Source organism: Drosophila ananassae (assembly GCF_017639315.1).
Source record: "Drosophila ananassae strain 14024-0371.13 chromosome Y unlocalized genomic scaffold, ASM1763931v2 tig00000105, whole genome shotgun sequence".
Classification (NCBI taxonomy): Eukaryota; Metazoa; Arthropoda; class Insecta; order Diptera; family Drosophilidae; genus Drosophila; species Drosophila ananassae.
Window position 1 is genome coordinate 193,259 of NW_025319065.1, and position 19,732 is coordinate 212,990.

Sequence of the window (19,732 nt, forward strand, 5' to 3'; positions counted from 1 at the left end):
AAATTAATAAAATAACCACCTACAAAGAAGTCCCTATTAAAAATCAGTGTATAGATGAAGGCATCATTATAGCCAGCACTATAACTGATTCAAGCAACACATTTGTCCGAATATTAAATACGACCGATAAAAATAAAATTATAAACATTTCCAAAATAAAGAACGAACCATTGGAAAATTATCAAATTGTCCAAAGCAACGAAACTAAAACAAGAAAAGAAGATGTCCTTTCAAAATTAACGAAAAATTTTCCTACAATGTATAAAAGCACCCTAACCAAACTATGTACCGAATTTACAGATATATTCGGATTAGAAACCGGGCCAATTTCAGCAACTAACTTCTATAAACAGAAGCTGAGATTAAAAGATTTTACACCAGTCTACATTAAAAACTATTGAACACCACACAGTAGAACAAGTAGAAAAGCTAATAAAAGATGATATAGTAGAACCATCAGTATCAGAATACAACAACCCATTGCTGTTAGTACCCAAAAAGTCACTTCCTAGCTCAGAACAAAAACGTTGGACACTATTTATTGACTATCGTCAAATAAACAAAAAGCTCCTAGCTGATAAATTCCCACTACCAAGAATTGAAGATATCTTAGATCAACTTGGTAGAGAAAAATTTTTTTCCTGTCTAGATGTAATGTCTGGATTTCACCAAATTACCCTAGAAAAGGAATCAAGAGATATTACCTCTTTCTCTACAAGCACTGGGTCATTCAGATTTAAAAGACTACCTTATGGAGTAAAAATAGCACCAAATTCATTCCAAAGAATGATGACATTAGCATTTCCGGGATTAGAACCATCCCAAGCTTTCCTTTATATGGACGACTTAGTAGTTATAGGTTGTTCAGAAAATCATATGATAAAAAATTTAACTAATGTAACATATTCAATCTATGTAGAAAACACAACCTTAAGTTACACCCTGAAAAATGCTCTTCCTTTATGCACGAAGTAACATTTTTGGGACACAAATGCACAAACAAAGGAATTTTACCCGATGATAAAAAAATTAACATAATAACAAATTATCCTGTTCCGTCCGATGCAGATGAATCTAGAAGATTCGTAGCCTTTTGCAATTACTACAGACATTTCATACCAAATTTCTCGTATTATTCAAGACACCTTACCCATTTGTGCAAGAAAAACATAAAATTCAACTGGACTACTGAGTGTCAAGAAGCTTTTGAATATCTTAAAAACGCACTAGTTCAACCCACACTATTAAAATACCCAGATTTTAATAAAGAATTTTGTATAACAACAGATGCTAGTAAGCAGGCATGCGGTGCAGTTCTAACCCAATCATATGATGGGATAGACCATACGCCTCAAGAACATTTACAAAAGGCGAAAGTAATAAGTCCACAACTGACAGGAATTGACAGCTATACATTGGGCAGTTAACTATTTTAGACCATATATATATGGAAAATACTATAAAAACAGACCACAAACCATTAACATATCTATTTTCAATGAGAAACCCAACTTCCAAGTTAACAAGAATTAGGTTAGACTTGGAAGAATATCAATTTACCGCAGTATACCTTAAGGGAAAAAACAATTATGTGGGAGATGCCTTATCAAGAATAAGCATCGATGAACTAAAAGAAATGAACAGACAAATACTAAAAGTCACTACTAGATCCCAAAGAAAGAACAATAGAAAGAAGCCACAGAACATTAAAAGAATACGTTAGATCATACGTTTTGTCAGACAAAACAGACTGGGATGTTTGGCTTACATACTTTACATATTGTTTCAATACAACACCCTCTGTGGTACATGGATACTGTCCATATGAACTACTGTTTAGTAAAACCCCAAACCTTAAACATTAAATTCAATAGCAGTGAATATATTACACCACTGTATGACGTAGAAAACTTTGCAAAAGAATCAAAATTCAGACTCGAAAACGCTTATAAAAGAGCGAGAATGATGATTGAACAAAATAAGCAAAAACAAACAGAAACCTATGATAAAAGATCAAATGATTTAAAATTAGAAATAGGAGATAAAGTTTTATTAAAAAACGAAGTAGGGCATAAATTAGACTTTAAGTATACAGGACCCTATAAGGTAGAAAGTATAGGAGAACGAGATAACATAACAATCTCAAACTAAAAATTTTAATCATAAAATATAAATTAATCATATATTACTAAAATTTAATTAAAACATATTAAGAAAATCTTTAAACTCTACACTAAATATATATAATCAATAGATAATAATTTAATTCAAAATAACAGCATTTTTCTATTTCCCATACAAACGTTTTCTAAATAAAATGGAGACTACAATAATAGTAGGCGCCGGTACGTGATACATTGTTTGACAGCTACTCATTGTTGTCTTGTATATATAATACAGGGTTGCCCATATTCGACGGACCCATCTGACGACGCCATAACTTTTGACAGAGATGGCAGATCGCTTAATGACATACCGCGTTTGAAGCGTCAGTCCAAACAGATTTTTACCATGGAACAATACACGCCACGCGAGCGCTCTGAAATAGTTCAAATTTACATTCAACAGAAAAAGTGAATTGTGAAAACTCAACGTGCTTTTAAAAAATTAAAAAGTGTGAAAAGTGCGCCTTCTAAGAACACCATTAAGCGTTTATACGAAAAATTTACGACTGGTGAGGCTCTTTCTAATCCGAAGAGGCCAAATAAAAGTCGACCAAGGCGATCGGACGAGAATATCGCTGCCGTACGAGCCAGTGCTGAGAGGTCTCCAAGAACATCCCAAAAACGCCGTTCTCAGCAGTTGGGCATGGCTCGGTCCACTTTACAACGGATTTGCATTTGTTCCAGTACAAAATTCAATTGACGCAAAGATTGTTGCTTACGGACAAGCCTCGTCGATTGGAATGGGCCCAAAGAGTCATCGAAATGGCCGAAGATGACGATCAATTTTGGAACAAAATTATCATGTCCGATGAAGCCCATTTCACATTTGATGGGACCGTAAATAAGCAAAATTGCCGTCTTTACGCCACTGAAAATCCTGAGAAGATTCAAGAAGTGCCTCTTCACGACGAAAAAGTCACAGTTTGGTGCGGCGTTAGTTAGAAAACGGTCATTGGGCCGTTTTTCTTCCAAAATGAAAATTACCATCAACCAGGAGCGTTATCGCGACATGATGGCCAATTTTGTGATGCCAATTATTCGTCGAAAGCGTATGAGGCAGTTCTGGTTTCAACAAGACGGCGCTCCACCGCAAGTCGCATAACAATCGATTTTCTGAAGAAATTGTTTCCGGGCCGTTTGATGTCGAAAAGTGGTGATTTGGACTGGCCACCGCGTTCGCCCGATTTGACGCCGCCTGACTTCTTCTTGTGGGGATATTTGAAGTCAAAGGTTTACGTTAACAAGCCAAGGACCCTAGAAGAGCTCAAGGACAACATTCGTGAAGAAATAGCCGCTATTCCGGCCGAAATGTTGGCGAAAACGATGGAAAATGCTGCAAAAAGGGTTTAATACGCCAACAACGCCAGAGGCGGCCATTTGAAAGATATCATATTCAAAAATTGATTTAAACAAATCTACTTGGAACAAATTAAATGATTTAGATTGCCAACCGCAAAATTTTTATTTTTTTCTTTGGGCAATATGGGCAACCCTGTATGTACTTTTTTTTTGTTTAATTAATAGAAGGAAAAAGCTTCATAAAAGAATATCATATTTTTGATAAAAATTAATATATTTAGCTTTAGGTAAAATTTTTAATATTTAGTTTGAATTATACAATAAAATTGATACATCCAAGAAAACTTTCCTGCTTGAATGTCTGATATTCCAGATATTAATATCTGATAATAATAAACAGATATGGTAAATGCTAGATACCATTTTTATACCCTTGCAGAGGGTATTATAATTTTGGTCAAAAGTGTGCAACGCAGTGAAGGAGACATCTCCGACCCTATGGAGTAAAAATAGCACCAAATTCATTCCAAAGAAGGATGACATTAGCATTTTCGGGATTAGAACCATCCCAAGCTTCCTTTATATGGACGACTTAGTAGTTATAGGTTGTTCAGAAAATCATATGATTAAAAATTTAACTAATGTAACATATTCAATCTATGTAGAAAACACAACCTTAAGTTACACCCTGAAAAATGCTCTTCCTTTATGCACGAAGTAACATTTTTGGGACACAAATGCACAAACAAAGGAATTTTACCCGATGATAAAAAAATTAACATAATAACAAATTATCCTGTTCCGTCCGATGCAGATGAATCTAGAAGATTCGTAGCCTTTTGCAATTACTACAGACATTTCATACCAAATTTCTCGTATTATTCAAGACACCTTACCCATTTGTGCAAGAAAAACATAAAATTCAACTGGACTACTGAGTGTCAAGAAGCTTTTGAATATCTTAAAAACGCACTACTCCAACCCACACTATTAAAATACCCAGATTTTAATAAAGAATTTTGTATAACAACAGATGCTAGTAAGCAGGCCTGCGGTGCAGTTCTAACCCAATCATATGATGGGATAGACCATACGCCTCAAGAACATTTACAAAAGGCGAAAGTAATAAGTCCACAACTGAACAGGAATTGACAGCTATACATTGGGCAGTTAACTATTTTAGACCATATATATATGGAAAATATTTCACTATAAAAACAGACCACAAACCATTAACATATCTATTTTCAATGAGAAACCCAACTTCCAAGTTAACAAGAATTAGGTTAGACTTGGAAGAATATCAATTTACCGCAGTATACCTTAAGGGAAAAAACAATTATGTGGGAGATGCCTTATCAAGAATAAGCATCGATGAACTAAAAGAAATGAACAGACAAATACTAAAAGTCACTACTAGATCCCAAAGAAAGAACAATAGAAAGAAGCCACAGAACATTAAAAGAATACGTTAGATCATACGTTTTGTCAGACAAAACAGACTGGGATGTTTGGCTTACATACTTTACATATTGTTTCAATACAACACCCTCTGTTGTACATGGATACTGTCCATATGAACTAGTGTTTAGTAAAACCCCAACCTTAAACATTAAATTCAATAGCAGTGAATATATTACACCACTGTATGACGTAGAAAACTTTGCAAAAGAATCAAAATTCAGACTCGAAAACGCTTATAAAAGAGCGAGAATGATGATTGAACAAAATAAGCAAAAACAAACAGAAACCTATGATAAAAGATCAAATGATTTAAAATTAGAAATAGGAGATAAAGTTTTATTAAAAAACGAAGTAGGGCATAAATTAGACTTTAAGTATACAGGACCCTATAAGGTAGAAAGTATAGGAGAACGAGATAACATAACAATCTCAAACGTAAATTTTAATCATAAAATATAAATTAATCATATATTACTAAAATTTATTTAAAACATATTAAGAAAATCTTTAAACTCTACACTAAATATATATAATCAATAGATAATAATTTAATTCAAAATAACAGCATTTTTCTATTTCCCATACAAACGTTTTCTAAATAAAATGGAGACTACAATAATAGTAGGCGCCGGTACGTGATACATTGTTTGACAGCTACTCATTGTTGTCTTGTATATATAATACAGGGTTGCCCATATTCGACGGACCCATCTGACGACGCCATAACTTTTGACAGAGATGGCAGATCGCTTAATGACATACCGCGTTTGAAGCGTCAGTCCAAACAGATTTTTACCATGGAACAATACACGCCACGCGAGCGCTCTGAAATAGTTCAAATTTACATTCAACAGAACAAGTCAATTGTGAAAACTCAATGTGCTTTTAAAAAATTAAAAAGTGTGAAAAGAAAACACAACCTTTAGTTACACCCTGAAAAATGCTCTTTCTTTATGCACGAAGTAACATTTTTGGGACACAAATGCACAAACAAAGGAATTTTACCCGCTGATAAAAAATTTAACGTAATCCTGTTCCGTCCGATGCAGATGAATCTAGAAGATTCGTAGCTTTCTGCAATTACTACAGACGTTTCATACCAAATTTCATACCAACAGCTATACATTGGGCAGTTAACTATGTTAGACCATAGATATATGGAAAATATTTCACTATAAAAACAGACCACAAACCTGTAACGTCGGTGGTAGTTCGAACGGGTTGGCAGCCTGGGGGGGTGCGGAGTTTCAGCCTTTCTGGCAGCCCGATCGCGTAATAGGACCCTGTTTTTAGCATGGTTAGACGCAGCCATGTTTTGCGAACAAGTCTTTTCGGCTAATTACGGTGGCATGGCAGTAACCAGACCAAAATCCTCAGCAGTGGCGCGGGTACCGCTTGGAATTCTACACTCAAAAAGAGAGAGTAGACCACAGTGCCACGGCAGCCATAGCAGTAGTTTCGAGTAGAGTCTAGCAAGACGGTTTCTCGCATAGGACTTCAGGAGGGAAAAGGACCCAAATGACCACGAGTACCGGATAGCAGGCTGCTACAAGAGCGAAGGGACGAGAGAGCCAGTGCCACAGTTGCTTGGAGATGCAGTATTAGTCAGCTGACTGATATCTGACCAAAACTGTAGATTGGCAGCGAGCTCCCGTCATCCCCTAGGAGAGCAGAAGGACGCTTGGAGTTCAATCGTAGCAGTTACGATATGACCACGTCCACAGAGTTTTCAGCTATCGCAGGCCTGGGAATTAGCAGGACGTGCGGCAAAGAGCTAAAAAGGGGATTTTTGTTAAGAGCGGTTTCCAGAACGGAACTAGGAGAGGAGCAATGACGAAAAGAAGAAGAACATTAGGCAGCGTGCAATGGCGGTTGGCAAAGTAAGAACGGAGGCGAAGTTCAGTTTTAGAGTTTTGGTATTTGAGAAGCGGGTAATATTTTTTGGCTAAGCAAGAAAGGAAAAAAAGAAAGGATGAACCCAGCAGAGGCAGAGAAGGGGGCAGCGACACCTGTGAAGGTGCCCGTCTGCACATTATGTAATAAAGAGATGGCAACCGGCAGAGCCAGAACCAAGAGCGGACACGAGTTCCACAAAGCGTGTATAACAACACACGCCAAATCGAAGCTGTCATGTCCGACGTGCAAGGTAGTGTGTTTCGAGAAAGTACAGGCGGCCAGCACAATACGACTGGCGCGAGCACGAGTCAGCTGACTCGCAGAGCAGATTCACCCTGTTGGACCAGCCAAGCGAGCTCTCAAGCAGAGTCGGCAGGAAGCACAGCGGAGTTGAGTTCGATTGTGTCCCAATCAATCAGCGCCATGCAGGCGACGCTGCTGGAACAACTGTCAGCGCAAATGGACAGACTGTTCCACCAAAGGGCGCAATCAAAGAGGGAAGGAGAAGAGAGAACTGGAGGCTACGAGCAGCCTAGTGGGGTCTACGGTGATGAAAGAGAGACCCGGGATCAGGGCGACTACTTAGGAAATGGCGTGCGGCAACAGGCTGATTACAACTTTGGGTATAGACCAGAGAAAGTGTGACAGATCCTGAATAGTTGGAAGATTCGTTTTATGATAACTTCATGACCATCGATAACTTCATCTATCGGGTTGAAGCTTTGACGCACCAGACGCTGGATAGTAACTTTTCAGCACTATGCGGAAATGCGAGTTTGTTATTTGATGGGAAAGCGGGAGAATTTTACTGGCGTTTTCACAAGTTGAATAGAGGAATGAGGTGGAATGATTTATGCGACGCGCTCAGGAAACACTTTAGGGACGATAGGTCGGATGAGGACATAAGAGAAGCAATAAGAGATCGGAAGCAGCGAGACAGAGAAGATTTTGACACGTTTTATGAGGCGGTAGAACAGTTGATGGATGATCTGAGTATTCCATTAAGCGATGCCACGCTAGTGGAGATGGTACGGAGGAATCTCAGGTCCGAGATCCGCCACGAGCTGTTGAATGTGTCGATACGTTCGATAAGCCACTTACGGGAGATTTGTCGGCGCCGGGAACGATTCTTAGAGGAGGTGCGACGAGACTGCGGCACATCCAAGCCAGGTTGGGGGAAGAAGCCGTATGGGGAAACCCAGAGACGGGAAGACAGAAGCTCACACAGAAGTTACAACAAATCGGTAGCGGAAGTAGGAAGCGACTTGGAATGGGAAGAGGCCCAAGAGTTTTCGGGTGAAGCGGGTGAAGTGGATGCAGTGGCTCTAATCTGCTGGAATTGTACCACGACTGCGCGGGCAAGCGGAAAGTTTTCTGTTTTGGGTGCGGAGCACCAAATGTCTACAAGCCATCGTGTCCGAAATGTCTAAAAAACGGAAGAGCGAATGCGCCGGATCGTCCATCTCAGCGCGTTCCGTCAGGTGTGAACAAGGAAAAGTAGGAAGAGAGCTCAGTGAAGAGTGTAATAAAGCTAAGGTAGAGAGTAAGAATAGGTCGAGGAACACTAATAGGTTAAGGCAGTATTGGCAGTCAATGAAGACGGTTGAAACGATAAGAAAAACGTCCTTTCGCTGAAGTCAGATTGTTAGGAGAGGAAGTGCTAGGATTACTGGATACTGGTGCAGCAGTTAGCTGTATCGGAGGGAGTTTTGCGAGGAAGATCATAAGAAGCGGGGCCGATTTCAAGCGCAAGGGAACGATCGTAAGCACGGCCGATGGGCAACGACAGCAGATCATTTGACGACTGAGGTGGAGTTCAAGGATCAATGCAAGACGCATATGTTCTACCTGGTTCCCACTCTGAGCCAGGATTTGTATTTGGAGGAGTTGTATCGATTTCTGGAGGAGTTTCGAGCTGTTGCCATCGGAGTTCCGAGTCGGCGAAATCTCCGTTAGTCAGAAGTTGTCTGAAGCCCAGAAAGTTAGTCTAAAGGCAGTGGTAGAGCTATTTCCATCATTCGCCAAGTTAGGATTGGGCATGACGCATTTGATCAGGCACAGTATCGATGTCGGGGACACGAAAGCGGTAAAGCAGAGGCACTATCCGGTCTCTCCAGCGGTAGAGAAACTGCTCTACGGAGAGGTCGATAGGATGATGAGATTGGGAGTGATCGAGGAGTCGCAAAGTGCCTGGTCGTCGCCGGTTGTATTGGTACAGAAGCCAGGAAAGGTTCGGCTATGCCAGGACTGCAGGAAAGTGAATAGTTTCACCCAGGGCGACACTTATCCACTTCAACAGATTGATGCGATCCTGAGTAGACTTCCCAGAGCGATGTTCATCTCTAGTCTGGATCTGAAGGATGCATACTGGCAAATCCCGCTGGATCCGGCTTCACGCGACAAGACCGCGTTTACGATTCCAGGGAAGCCATTGTACCAGTTTAAAGTTATGCCTTTCGGGCTAATGAATGCATCGCAGAATATGACTCGACTCATGGACAAAGTGATTCCGGCCTCGTTGCGTAATGAGGTGTTCGTATACTTGGATGACCTGCTGGTCGTCTCCGACACCTTTGAGTCGCATCTGGCGGTTCTGACGACGGTGGCTGGGCACATTCAGAAAGCAGGGCTAACTCTGAACATCGAGAAGAGCCACATTTGCATGCGTTCGGTTAAGTATTTGGGCCATGTGATCGGAGAAGGCGTCATAAGGACAGACCCCGAGAAGATAGAGGCGATGGTTAATTACCCGGTTCCGCGGATGCGTTGCGGAGTTTTCTGGGCATGACTGGATGGTACAGCAAATTCATAAGCAATTATGCAGACATAGCGGCACCATTGACGGATCTGGTGAGGCCTAAGTGTCGTTTTACAATGTCGCAGGCTGGCCTAGAGGCTTTCACAAAGCTTAAGAAAGCGACGTGTCAGGCTCCGGTTCTGCACATTCCGGATTTTACGAAGCCGTTCTACGTTCACTGCGATGCGAGCAGAAGACGGAAGAAGACGGAAGAAGACAAGGGTGACGAGTATCCAATCGCTTTTGTCTCAAAGAAGTTGAGCAAGGCCCAAAGGAATTACTTCGTCACGGAACAGGAATGCCGCGATTATTTGCATAGAAGGGCATAAGTTCACGGTCATCACAGATCACGCGTCGCTAGGATGGCTCATGGCACAGCCGGATTTGAGATCTCGGTTGGGGCGATGGGCGGCGAAATTGCAGGCCTACAAGTTCCATATTGAGCATCGAAAGGGCAAACTTCACGTGGTTCCGGATGCGCTGTCTAGGGCATATGAAGGAGCGTCAGATGAGGAGGTAGTTGCCGAGGTCAGTAAAACGCTAGAAAGAGTTCGTCAAATGTACTACTGGCCAGGCTTAGCCAATGAGGTGAAGGAGTACGTAGGCAAGTGCGAGGTCTGTAAGATGAATAAGGTACCTAATCAGGTGATGAGGCCAGCGATGGGAAGGCCAGCGGAAACACAGAGATTCTTTCAGCGAATATATGTGGATTTCCTGGGCCGTATCCGAGATCCAAGAGTGGAAATGTTGGGATATTCAACGCTTTAGACCATTACACCAAATTCGTGTTCCTCAAGGTTACTGCCTTGAGAAGCTCTCGGCGGATGTAGTGGTGAAGTACATGAAGCAGGAGTTATTCCACACGTATGGAGTTCCGGAGACTGTGTTCTCAGATAACGGAACGCAATTCAAAGGAGAAGTATTTAGGACGCTAATGCGGGAGAATAGGGTGACGCAGGTTTTCACAGCGGTCCATTCGCCGCAGGCCAATGCATCGGAAAGGGTGAATAGGTCTGTCATTGCAGTCATAAGGTCGTACGTAAATGCAGACCAGAGAAATTGGGACGAGCATCTTAGCGAGATCTGCTGTGCTTTGAGGACCTCGATCCATTCCGGCTCGGGTGAGTCCCCATATTACTTGGTGTTTGGGCAAGCTCATGAGAGAGCTAGGTATCATGGAGGACAGAGAAATCAGGCTGTCCAAGGAGGACTCGTTGGAGGTGGCACGCGCTCAAGCGCAGAAGGCCTTAGCGAGGCAGACGGAGAAGAATGAAAGGCTTTACAATGTGCGTTCCAGAGAGGTTTCATATCGAGAGAGCCAAGAGATCTTCAGGAGGAATTTCAAGCAGAGTAACTTCGCTGTAGGATATAATGCCAAGCTTGGGCCTAGGTATATTAAAGCTAGAGTTCGGAGGAGAACAGGAAGAGCTACTTATGAGCTGGAGGACATGCAAGGGCGAGCGATAGGTACCTATCATGGCAAAGACTTGAAGCAGTAGTTCTCGCCTCCGTGGTTTAGCTAAACAGGATCGTTTGAGACCCTGTTCTAGCTCTTGAGAAGGGGGCATTTTGTAACGTCGGCGGTAGTTCGAACGGGTTCGCAGCCTGGGGGGGTGCGGAGTTTCAGCCTTTCTGGCAGCCCGATCGCGTAATAGGACCCTATTCAGCGTTTCGTGGAGGGTCTGATCGATCTGGTAACGCGCTCAAAGCTAAGGTTAGGAAACCGCGTGGGAGCGGCGTTCTATTAGTGATTTGACCACGAAACAAGCAAGTTCATGCGAGCAAGGAGAAGCATCCGGGAATTTTCGAACAACTGCAGCGTAGTTTTACCCGCTGAGGAATTATCGTGCTGGTGCAGGAACAGCAGTCATACAGAAAGAAGGCCACAAGCGGCCATTTGGCGGTGTACGTACTGCTCAGTCAAGGCAGGGCGCGATCGTAGAAGCTAGGTGAGTTGTAAGGCTAGGTCATGGTTGTGCGAGCCTGACGTAGGTGTTTTCGTTTAGCTAGGTCAGGGGTACCAGCGTGCGAGCTAGACCCCTAGCGGCAGCGAGGCGTAGTGCGAGCAACGCTTGACCAGAAGGAGAAGAGAAGAGCGGGTCACAGTTGCGGCGCGAATCTCAGAGTCAGGCCGCCCACGAGGCGGGGCTGAGGAGAGCCATCAAAACCAAGTAGGAGCTGGAAACACAGTGAGATCGACCTGAGCTGAAGCAATCGGAGCGTTCGCGACGCTTTAAGGGGCGCTCCGCCGGAGATTCGGATAGGGTTCGGCCCTAACCCCACAGGAGTCGCCGAGGAGTAGGCGCCAACCTGGAGTAGTGAAGGAGGACGGAGTGCTGGCGGCGCTATTAAGCAGCACCCCGTCGATCACAGGAGCCGCCGTGCTGTAGGCGTCATCCTGGAGGAGTGAAGACAAGGACGGAGTGCTGGCGGCGCTTTTAAGGAGCACCCCGTCGATCGGAGGAGTGGCCGGAAAGTAGGCGCCGTCCTGTAGAAACAGAAGCGGGGGCGGAGCGCTGGCTGCGCTCTCAAGAAGCGTTCCGTTATTCGGAGGAGCAGGCGTGGACTAGCCTTCAGCCATAGGATAGGAAGCAGGGACAGGGCGCTTGCGGCGCTTTCAAGAGGCGCTCTGTTGATCAAGGGAGCGGGGAGGCTCGTCCGGCTGATGGCCTAACGGTGTCGAGAGCGGAAATAGTGTCCGGAGATTTCAAGCTAGAGCACTGCTGCTGTCAGAGTGTTTTGTGGTGGCATTTTTTAAAGCGTTAGGCGAGAGTCCTCCCGACATGTATATTTTCTTTTCCAGCCTCGAGTAGTGGAAGCGCTTAAACGACTCGTCGCGGATGTATTAAGTAAGTAATCCTAAATCTATACCAAGCCAGCTAAAGTGATGCGGGATTCTCCGATCAGTACTTTCCCACGTGTTCCGATCTCCGGCCCAAGAGGCTTTACCAGTTAGACAGTCAACCACCCCGTGGCATTGAACAGAGATAAGAAAGGAGTGAAAACCGAACATGGCCCACATCCGTACGCGGACTTTGTAGTGGAGCTCTTTTAGCAAATGAAATCCTATGTCATGAATTTGAACGCGCGTCCACGAATTCTACCAAATTGAATACACTCATAAGTTCGTAAATCTTTAGCGATAAGATATTGCTAAGCGTAGCAAGAGTATTATGAATATTTAGGAAGCTAGGTTAAGGATGTTATCTAGAATTTTAAGGTCTTTTCGTAAGGAATAAAAATATGAAGTTTATAATGGAGTAAGAAAACATAATTCGCCGCGTTTGATTTGCCATCGCCCTGCCGTTAGCCTAAGCCATGCACATTCTCGGGGATCCCCGAAAGATCCCGATAAGCACTGTTCACAGGAGCCCGAGTTCGACCCACGCGGTTCGTGAGGTCACGTACGCATCTTATTCGACATAATTTATGATTCCCGAGGCAGCATCCAGGGGAGAGAAGGGGGTGTTTCAGAACCCACCCAATAGCCGGCGAGATCTGGCCGGACACAGCGTGCAACCCCTTCCTCTCGTCCGATATATCCAGAGATGCCACCTCACTGTTCGTTACAAACCATTAACATATCTATTTTCAATGAGAAACCCAACTTCCAAGTTGGAAAAAACAATTATGTGGCAGATGCCTTATCAAAAATAAGCATCGATGAACTAAAAGAAATGAACAGACAAATACTAAAAGTCACTACTAGATCCCAAAGTAAGCAGAAAAATAACTGCGCAGTTTCAACATCTAGTTCGGATTTGCAAAAGCAACCTGCAGCTTCCAAGCCCAAGATATTTGACGTCATTAATAACGAAGATGTCAAAAAAGTAGTGACCTTGCATTTAACAATATCGAAGTGTTCTCTCAAGAAGGGAAAACTGATCAAACTGAGCAAGATTAAACGTTAATGATCTATATACCAATGGAATTTTTGATTTAGATCAATTTTTCCAAAGGCTTGAAAAAATAGCCGGTATAAATAAGATTAGACAACTTAAAATGGCACCGAGTGAAAAAATCTTTGAACTCGTTTCAATAGATAAATTTAAAGATAAGGGCAATGAAATATTCTTAAATTTAAGAGTAGCGCTACTCCATCCGGTGACCATAATAAAAAATAAAAAAGAAAAGGAAGCTATTCTGTTTACATTACATGACGATCCTTTACAAGGCGGACACACAGGCATAACAAAAACGCTAGCAAAAGTAAAAAGACATTACTATTGGAAAAACATGACACGTGACGTTGCAAACCACGTAAAGAAATGTCTGAAATGCCAAAAATCAAAAACCACAATCCATACAAAAACGCCTTTGACAATAACAGAAACCCCATTAAAAGCGTTTGACCTAAATCAGACGAAGGTAACGAATATGCAGTCACTCTAATATGCGACTTAACAAAATATCTCGTTACAATCCCTATACAAGACAAAAGTGCAAAAAAAGGAGCGAAAGCCATATTCGAATCTTTTATTCTAAAGTACGGTCCAATGAAGACGTTCATTACGGACATGGGAACTGAATATAAGAATTTAATTATTAATGATTTATGCAAATATCTCAAAATTAATAATATAACATCAACATTTAACGAATACGTTAGATCATACGTTTTGTCAGATAAAACAGACTGGGATGTTTGGTTTATATACTTTACATATTGTTTCAATACAACACCCTCTGTTGAACATGGATACTGTCCATATGAACTAGTGTTCAGTAAAACCCCAACCTTAAACATTAAATTCAATGCACAGAAATCCGTGCTCTTCGCCCATTTTCCATATGTGGCGTGGATTTCTGTGGCTCTATTGAGACGACATTGAAAATTCGAAGTAGGCCACCCTACATGTCCTAAATTGCCCTTTTTGTTTGATTTGCGCCAACGGCAGTTAATTTAGAAGTAATGTCTGATGTGTCAGCTGATTCTGTTGGCACCAATCAATATGCATCAGCATGTCGCAATATACAAACACACTAACCTATTGGCACACCTATTAATATCACAGGCCAACACCAAAAAATCTCCACTCATAATTGCAACTGCTTCATAACATAGGTTCATTTCAAAAACGATATGTACTAAAAACAATGATGGTCAAAGCACGGCCTACATAATTCAATATATTGTCAAATGTAAATTTACCATATATCATATGGTAAAATTTGATCAATTTCTTTTCTTAGGTGTACCGCGGAAACTGTGGGCAATGGAACCCATTTTTGTTCTGGACTTTGTTTCAGGGGACCCTACAGGATATGGATCAGGTAAAATTATGCGAGGAGATATTTTGCTATTAACATAGTATAAACCAACTACAATAAAATAAAAAAAAATTTCGCGAGATTTTTTATTATCCAAAATTAAAACATGATATGCTCTACGATTTTTAATAAGAAAATCCAAATCAATTTTTTTACAAGTATTTATTTTTTTATATTTTATAACAAGGCGGAAAACTTAGGACAATAATTTGTACCTGTATACTTGGACTAAGGATATGTAATGGAGTATTCAGAAATATGTAATGGAGTATTCAGAAAAACATAGTATAAACCAACTACAATAAAATAAAAAAAAAATTTCGCGAGATTTTTTATTATCCAAAATTAAAACATGATATGCTCTACGATTTTTAATAAGAAAATCCAAATCAATTTTTTTACAAGTATTTATTTTTTTATATTTTATAACAAGGCGGAAAACTTAGGACAATAATTTGTACCTGTATACTTGGACTAAGGATATGTAATGGAGTATTCAGAAATGTTATTCACACTTAGAACCCTAAGAATAATTATTTTCTCCAAAAAATAAAAATAAATTCATAACCATTATTTTGTGATTTTTAAAATAAAAGTCATAATGATTACGTTCCCTTGAAAATATATTATTACTGGAAAATATGACACGTGACGTTGCAAATATAAGAATTCAATTATTATTTATATCTCAAAATTGATAATATTACATAAACTGCACAATATCACCAAACCTTGGGGACCAAAACTATACATCGTTAGAAACTGGGATGTTTGGTTTATACTGTTCATACTGTTTTAATACTACACCCTCTTTGATACATGGATACTGTCAGTGGTGACTGGAGTCCGAAAACATGATTATCGAACCAAGCAAGACCAGACAGAATGAAACATACGATAAAAACCCAATGATTTAAAGTTAGAAGTAGAGGCTAGAGTTTTTTCTAAAAAATGAAGGAGGACATCAATTAGAATTTAAGACTAGACTAAGACAGGACCCTATACAATAAAAAATATACGAATGGATAAATTGTGAATGGATACGAATGGAATGTGTATCAACTAAAGTAAAAAAGACATCTAGCCGTTACCATATCTTTGGATACTACTACTAAAGTTGAAATCCCCAATTTTCTATATTTATTTTTGTGCTTGATTTATCGCTAAACAATTTCCTATTGAAAATTTTTTTCCTATTAAAATCAGTAAATCATACCATTTTTATACCCTTGCAGAGGGTATTATAATTTTGGTCAAAAGTGTGCAAGTGTGCTGTCGGTTTCTACGCAAACTAGTCTCTCAGTTTTGGAGCTATCGAGTTGAAACTTTGCACACACCCTTCTTTCCTTTGCAGGTAGTATATAAGTCGGAACGGCCGGAATCGGTTGACTATATCCTATAGCTGCCATATAACTGATTGATCGGAAATGCCATAACTTTGGTGTTTTTTAAGATAGAGGGTTGGGACTTTCCACACATGTTATATTTGACCAAAATATCTTATGTACAAAATTTCATAAGGATCGGCCGACTATATCCTATAGCTGTCATACCACGATCGGAATTGGCATAACTTTGGTGTTTTTTAAGTTAGAAAGCTGGGACTTGGTACAGATTTCTGTTTGGGCAACATAATTCAATATGCCAAATTTCATAAGGATCGGCCGACTATATACGATCCGCTATATATCTAATAATTTAAAATGCGTGGCGCCACCTAGCGGACTGCGACTGAACTGCAAGGGTATATCAACTTCGGCTCCGCCCGAAGTTAGCTTTCCTTTCTTGTTTAATTTTGGATTTAGGGAAAAACTTGAAATAATAGGTCTCACCCACATGATTCAAATATTTATTAAATATTTGAAGGGAAAACTCGAAATAATTGTATTGAATTTATTATAGTTAGTTAAACAAGACTTTCTCCAATTAAAAAGAATTTTAATCTCATATTTTTAAAAAGTCATATAGCAGGTGAGATAAAATAATTTCGTTGAGATAAAATAATCTCATTTAACAATATCAAAAAGGATATGTACAGAAACCACAGCCAATTATATAGAATTAGGTACCAAAAGGCGCAGATACGGGGTCTTTTATAGATTGACCATCTATAAATAGATACTAGTGAATAGGTACCTAACAATGAAAGCATGCCATTACATAAATTTATTTTGTTTTTTTTTAGAAACGGTCTAAAGACCGATTTATTATTATTATATAATTTACTCATAAAGATATGACTAATAAGAAACTTTGGTCATCTTCTTCTAAGTCATTGTAGTTCGACATATGCTCTTGTACGGGGTCGGACCTAAGCATATAGCTATATTGAAAATAAAAAGGGATATACAAACCCAGTTGCAATGGCAGGTGCGGCCTGCATAACTTCATCCATACAGATTGGCAAAGGAAAAATTGTTCGATTTATTACAAGTCCTTTCATTTGAGCTATTCCATTACGCATCTCCTGCGATTCCGTTTTCATATCATTGGCAATAACGCTAGTCCAGCCTACCTGGTTCACAGTATTATTTAGAAGTGGGAAAAACACCTCATCACATAACACAGAAAGATTGGCTAGAGGATTTGGCAACAGGTCTCCAATCATAAGGGACTAAAAAGATTAATATTATAGCTTAAAAAAAATTTTAAGCACAAAAAATGTAAAAAAGCAGTAATAGAACTACTTACGTCTAGCATATTGTCATCCGTCAAATTAATGGGAATAGTATTTCTTATAAAGTATGCGACTTTTGTTCGTGGCTTTACAGGAAAATTAAAAGATGGATATAATTGTCCGCCTGAATTTATTGTGAATATAATTCGCTTCTTATTTGAGTTGTTAAGAAATTCTATTATAACATCCTGAAAAATTACAAAATTATTGATGAGGTCAAAAATGGTGAACAGGAAGGGTCGGCTTGCAAAAAAAGGAACTTGAAAAGGTGCACTTGAGGATTATTGGTGGATTATTGCTTCCCCAACCAGCAATGGGGAGCAGTAACAAAAATGAGAGGGGTTAGTCAACTTTCGATTTTATCCTCATCTCTAAGCTCTTAGTCATGTGGTTCAGGTGTCTACCTTTGTCATCAAGAACAGGAGAAGTGCTAGACCTTACCTTATTCTCACCCAGTTACCAACTGGAGGGTCCTCGACAAACACTCCTTTTCAGATTACCGGTCAATAGATAGCGGTCCTTCTACAGAGAAAAATTTAGGGGTTCGCAGCGCATGGCAGAGTTCTGCGTCACAGGCAGTATGCGCAAAACTGGACTGTCTTTTCGGACAGTCAAGCAGTACTTAAGGCACTTAAGGTACTTACTTAGTACTTAAGGTACTTAAGGCACTTGACGGTTTCTTGTCCAACTCTAGGAGAGTCAATGATTGTCGCAGAACTTTTAACGAGATGGCGGAACAGTATGACATTCACCTGATATGGGTAACTGTGGTCATAGGGATCATGAGAGAAGTTGCGCCGCGGTAGAACTAGCAAGGGCAGCGAGTACAAATCCTCTCCTTTCGGAGAAAGAACTATCAGGCATCCTCTAGCTACTTGCAGGCTCAAATGCAGGGAGTTTTTCGACCTGGCAGTCGGTAAGAAATGGAGGAACCTCCTCTCGTTTGATCTGCCTCACTCGCTGTGGGAAAAGATCGGCGGGTCTTATTGCCCTGAACAGGATAGATTGTAGCCTGGGAAAACGAGCAGCTTCAGGAAGGATAGCCATATAGGCACTACTGTTAGACTGGAAGAGGGGTATACTTAGCTGAATCCCTAATCGGTACCACAAGCCCTAGAGCCCTAGAGGAGTCCTTAGTAACATCGTCGCCTTAACCTAACATAACGTCAATTCATGACGTTCTTTAAATTTAAGAGGTGCTTTGTATACCAAGGTAGATTAATTGAAGCGGACGGATATCTCGGACCTAAGCATCGAAAAAAATATATTCAAAGTGTAATACAATTTTTGTAAGGCAATGTTTATATCTTCACATGCCGGTAGACCATACCAATTAAATTCTAAAGTTAACTTATTTAGTTTCATAACTAAACGACTGATTATATCAGGATCAGAAATAAAACACAAGTCCAGCAGCCGACCTTAAGAATTTTTAACGTGGTTAATTTTCCCGAGTGATATGTCGAACATGCCCGCAGGCAAGTCGTGGTGAGAGCTAAGCTGTAAAGACGGTGAATTATAAATATTAGACCATTTGAGTTCTGGGCTATTGATTCACCCAGAGCTACAAGCTGGCAACAAATAGCAGACAAATGTTGCCAGTACTTTGGCGGTTCGGACGAAGGACGAAGGCTGAAAGAACAGACTTTCAGACCCCCAAAAAGACAGGGTGGCAGACAGACATGACGGCAGATAGACAAGTCAGAGGTACGGACCGACAGATAAGCAGACAGACAGACAAATAGAGAGTCAGACAGTCTTTTGGCCGACAGACAGAAAGACAGGCAAATATGCACGCAGAAAAACAGGCAGGAAAACAGGCAGATGAAGAGGCTTTCTGAGGAGGCGACCTCCACAGACCGCATTTGGTATTTTTGGTCCGCTTTATTCGCGGATAGGGACAGCAATTTCCCCACCTTGAGGCTTTCGTGAATCTTTCTATCCTATTAGGATCTATTTCTGACATCATTGAGATGCTGTTGATGAATCTGTCGACCAGGTGTTAAAGCGTGAGAGACTGCTGGGTTGCAGCCTTACTCTTCTTCGTCCCTGCAGCTGCGCAATAGTCGTTGTGGGGTGAATTCATTCGCCTACCATGTGTTCCCACTAGCCAGTGCCCCGTGATGACTCTTATAGCAGTGCTGATGCGGATTCTATTCATCC

General features: G+C 40.8%; 1 protein-coding gene across 1 annotated transcript; it reads right to left on the reverse strand.

The window, feature by feature from the left end:
* Positions 1-17,168: 17,168 nt before the first annotated feature.
* On the reverse strand, positions 17,169-17,712 carry LOC116655455 (dynein axonemal heavy chain 17). The gene is made up of 2 exons (XM_032453347.2): positions 17,584-17,712; positions 17,169-17,506 (listed from the first exon to the last, which is right to left on the reverse strand). Exons 1-2 carry the CDS (start codon positions 17,590-17,592, stop codon positions 17,216-17,218), a joined length of 300 nt encoding a protein of 99 aa, XP_032309238.1. The 5' UTR covers positions 17,593-17,712; the 3' UTR covers positions 17,169-17,215.
* Positions 17,713-19,732: the final 2,020 nt, after the last annotated feature.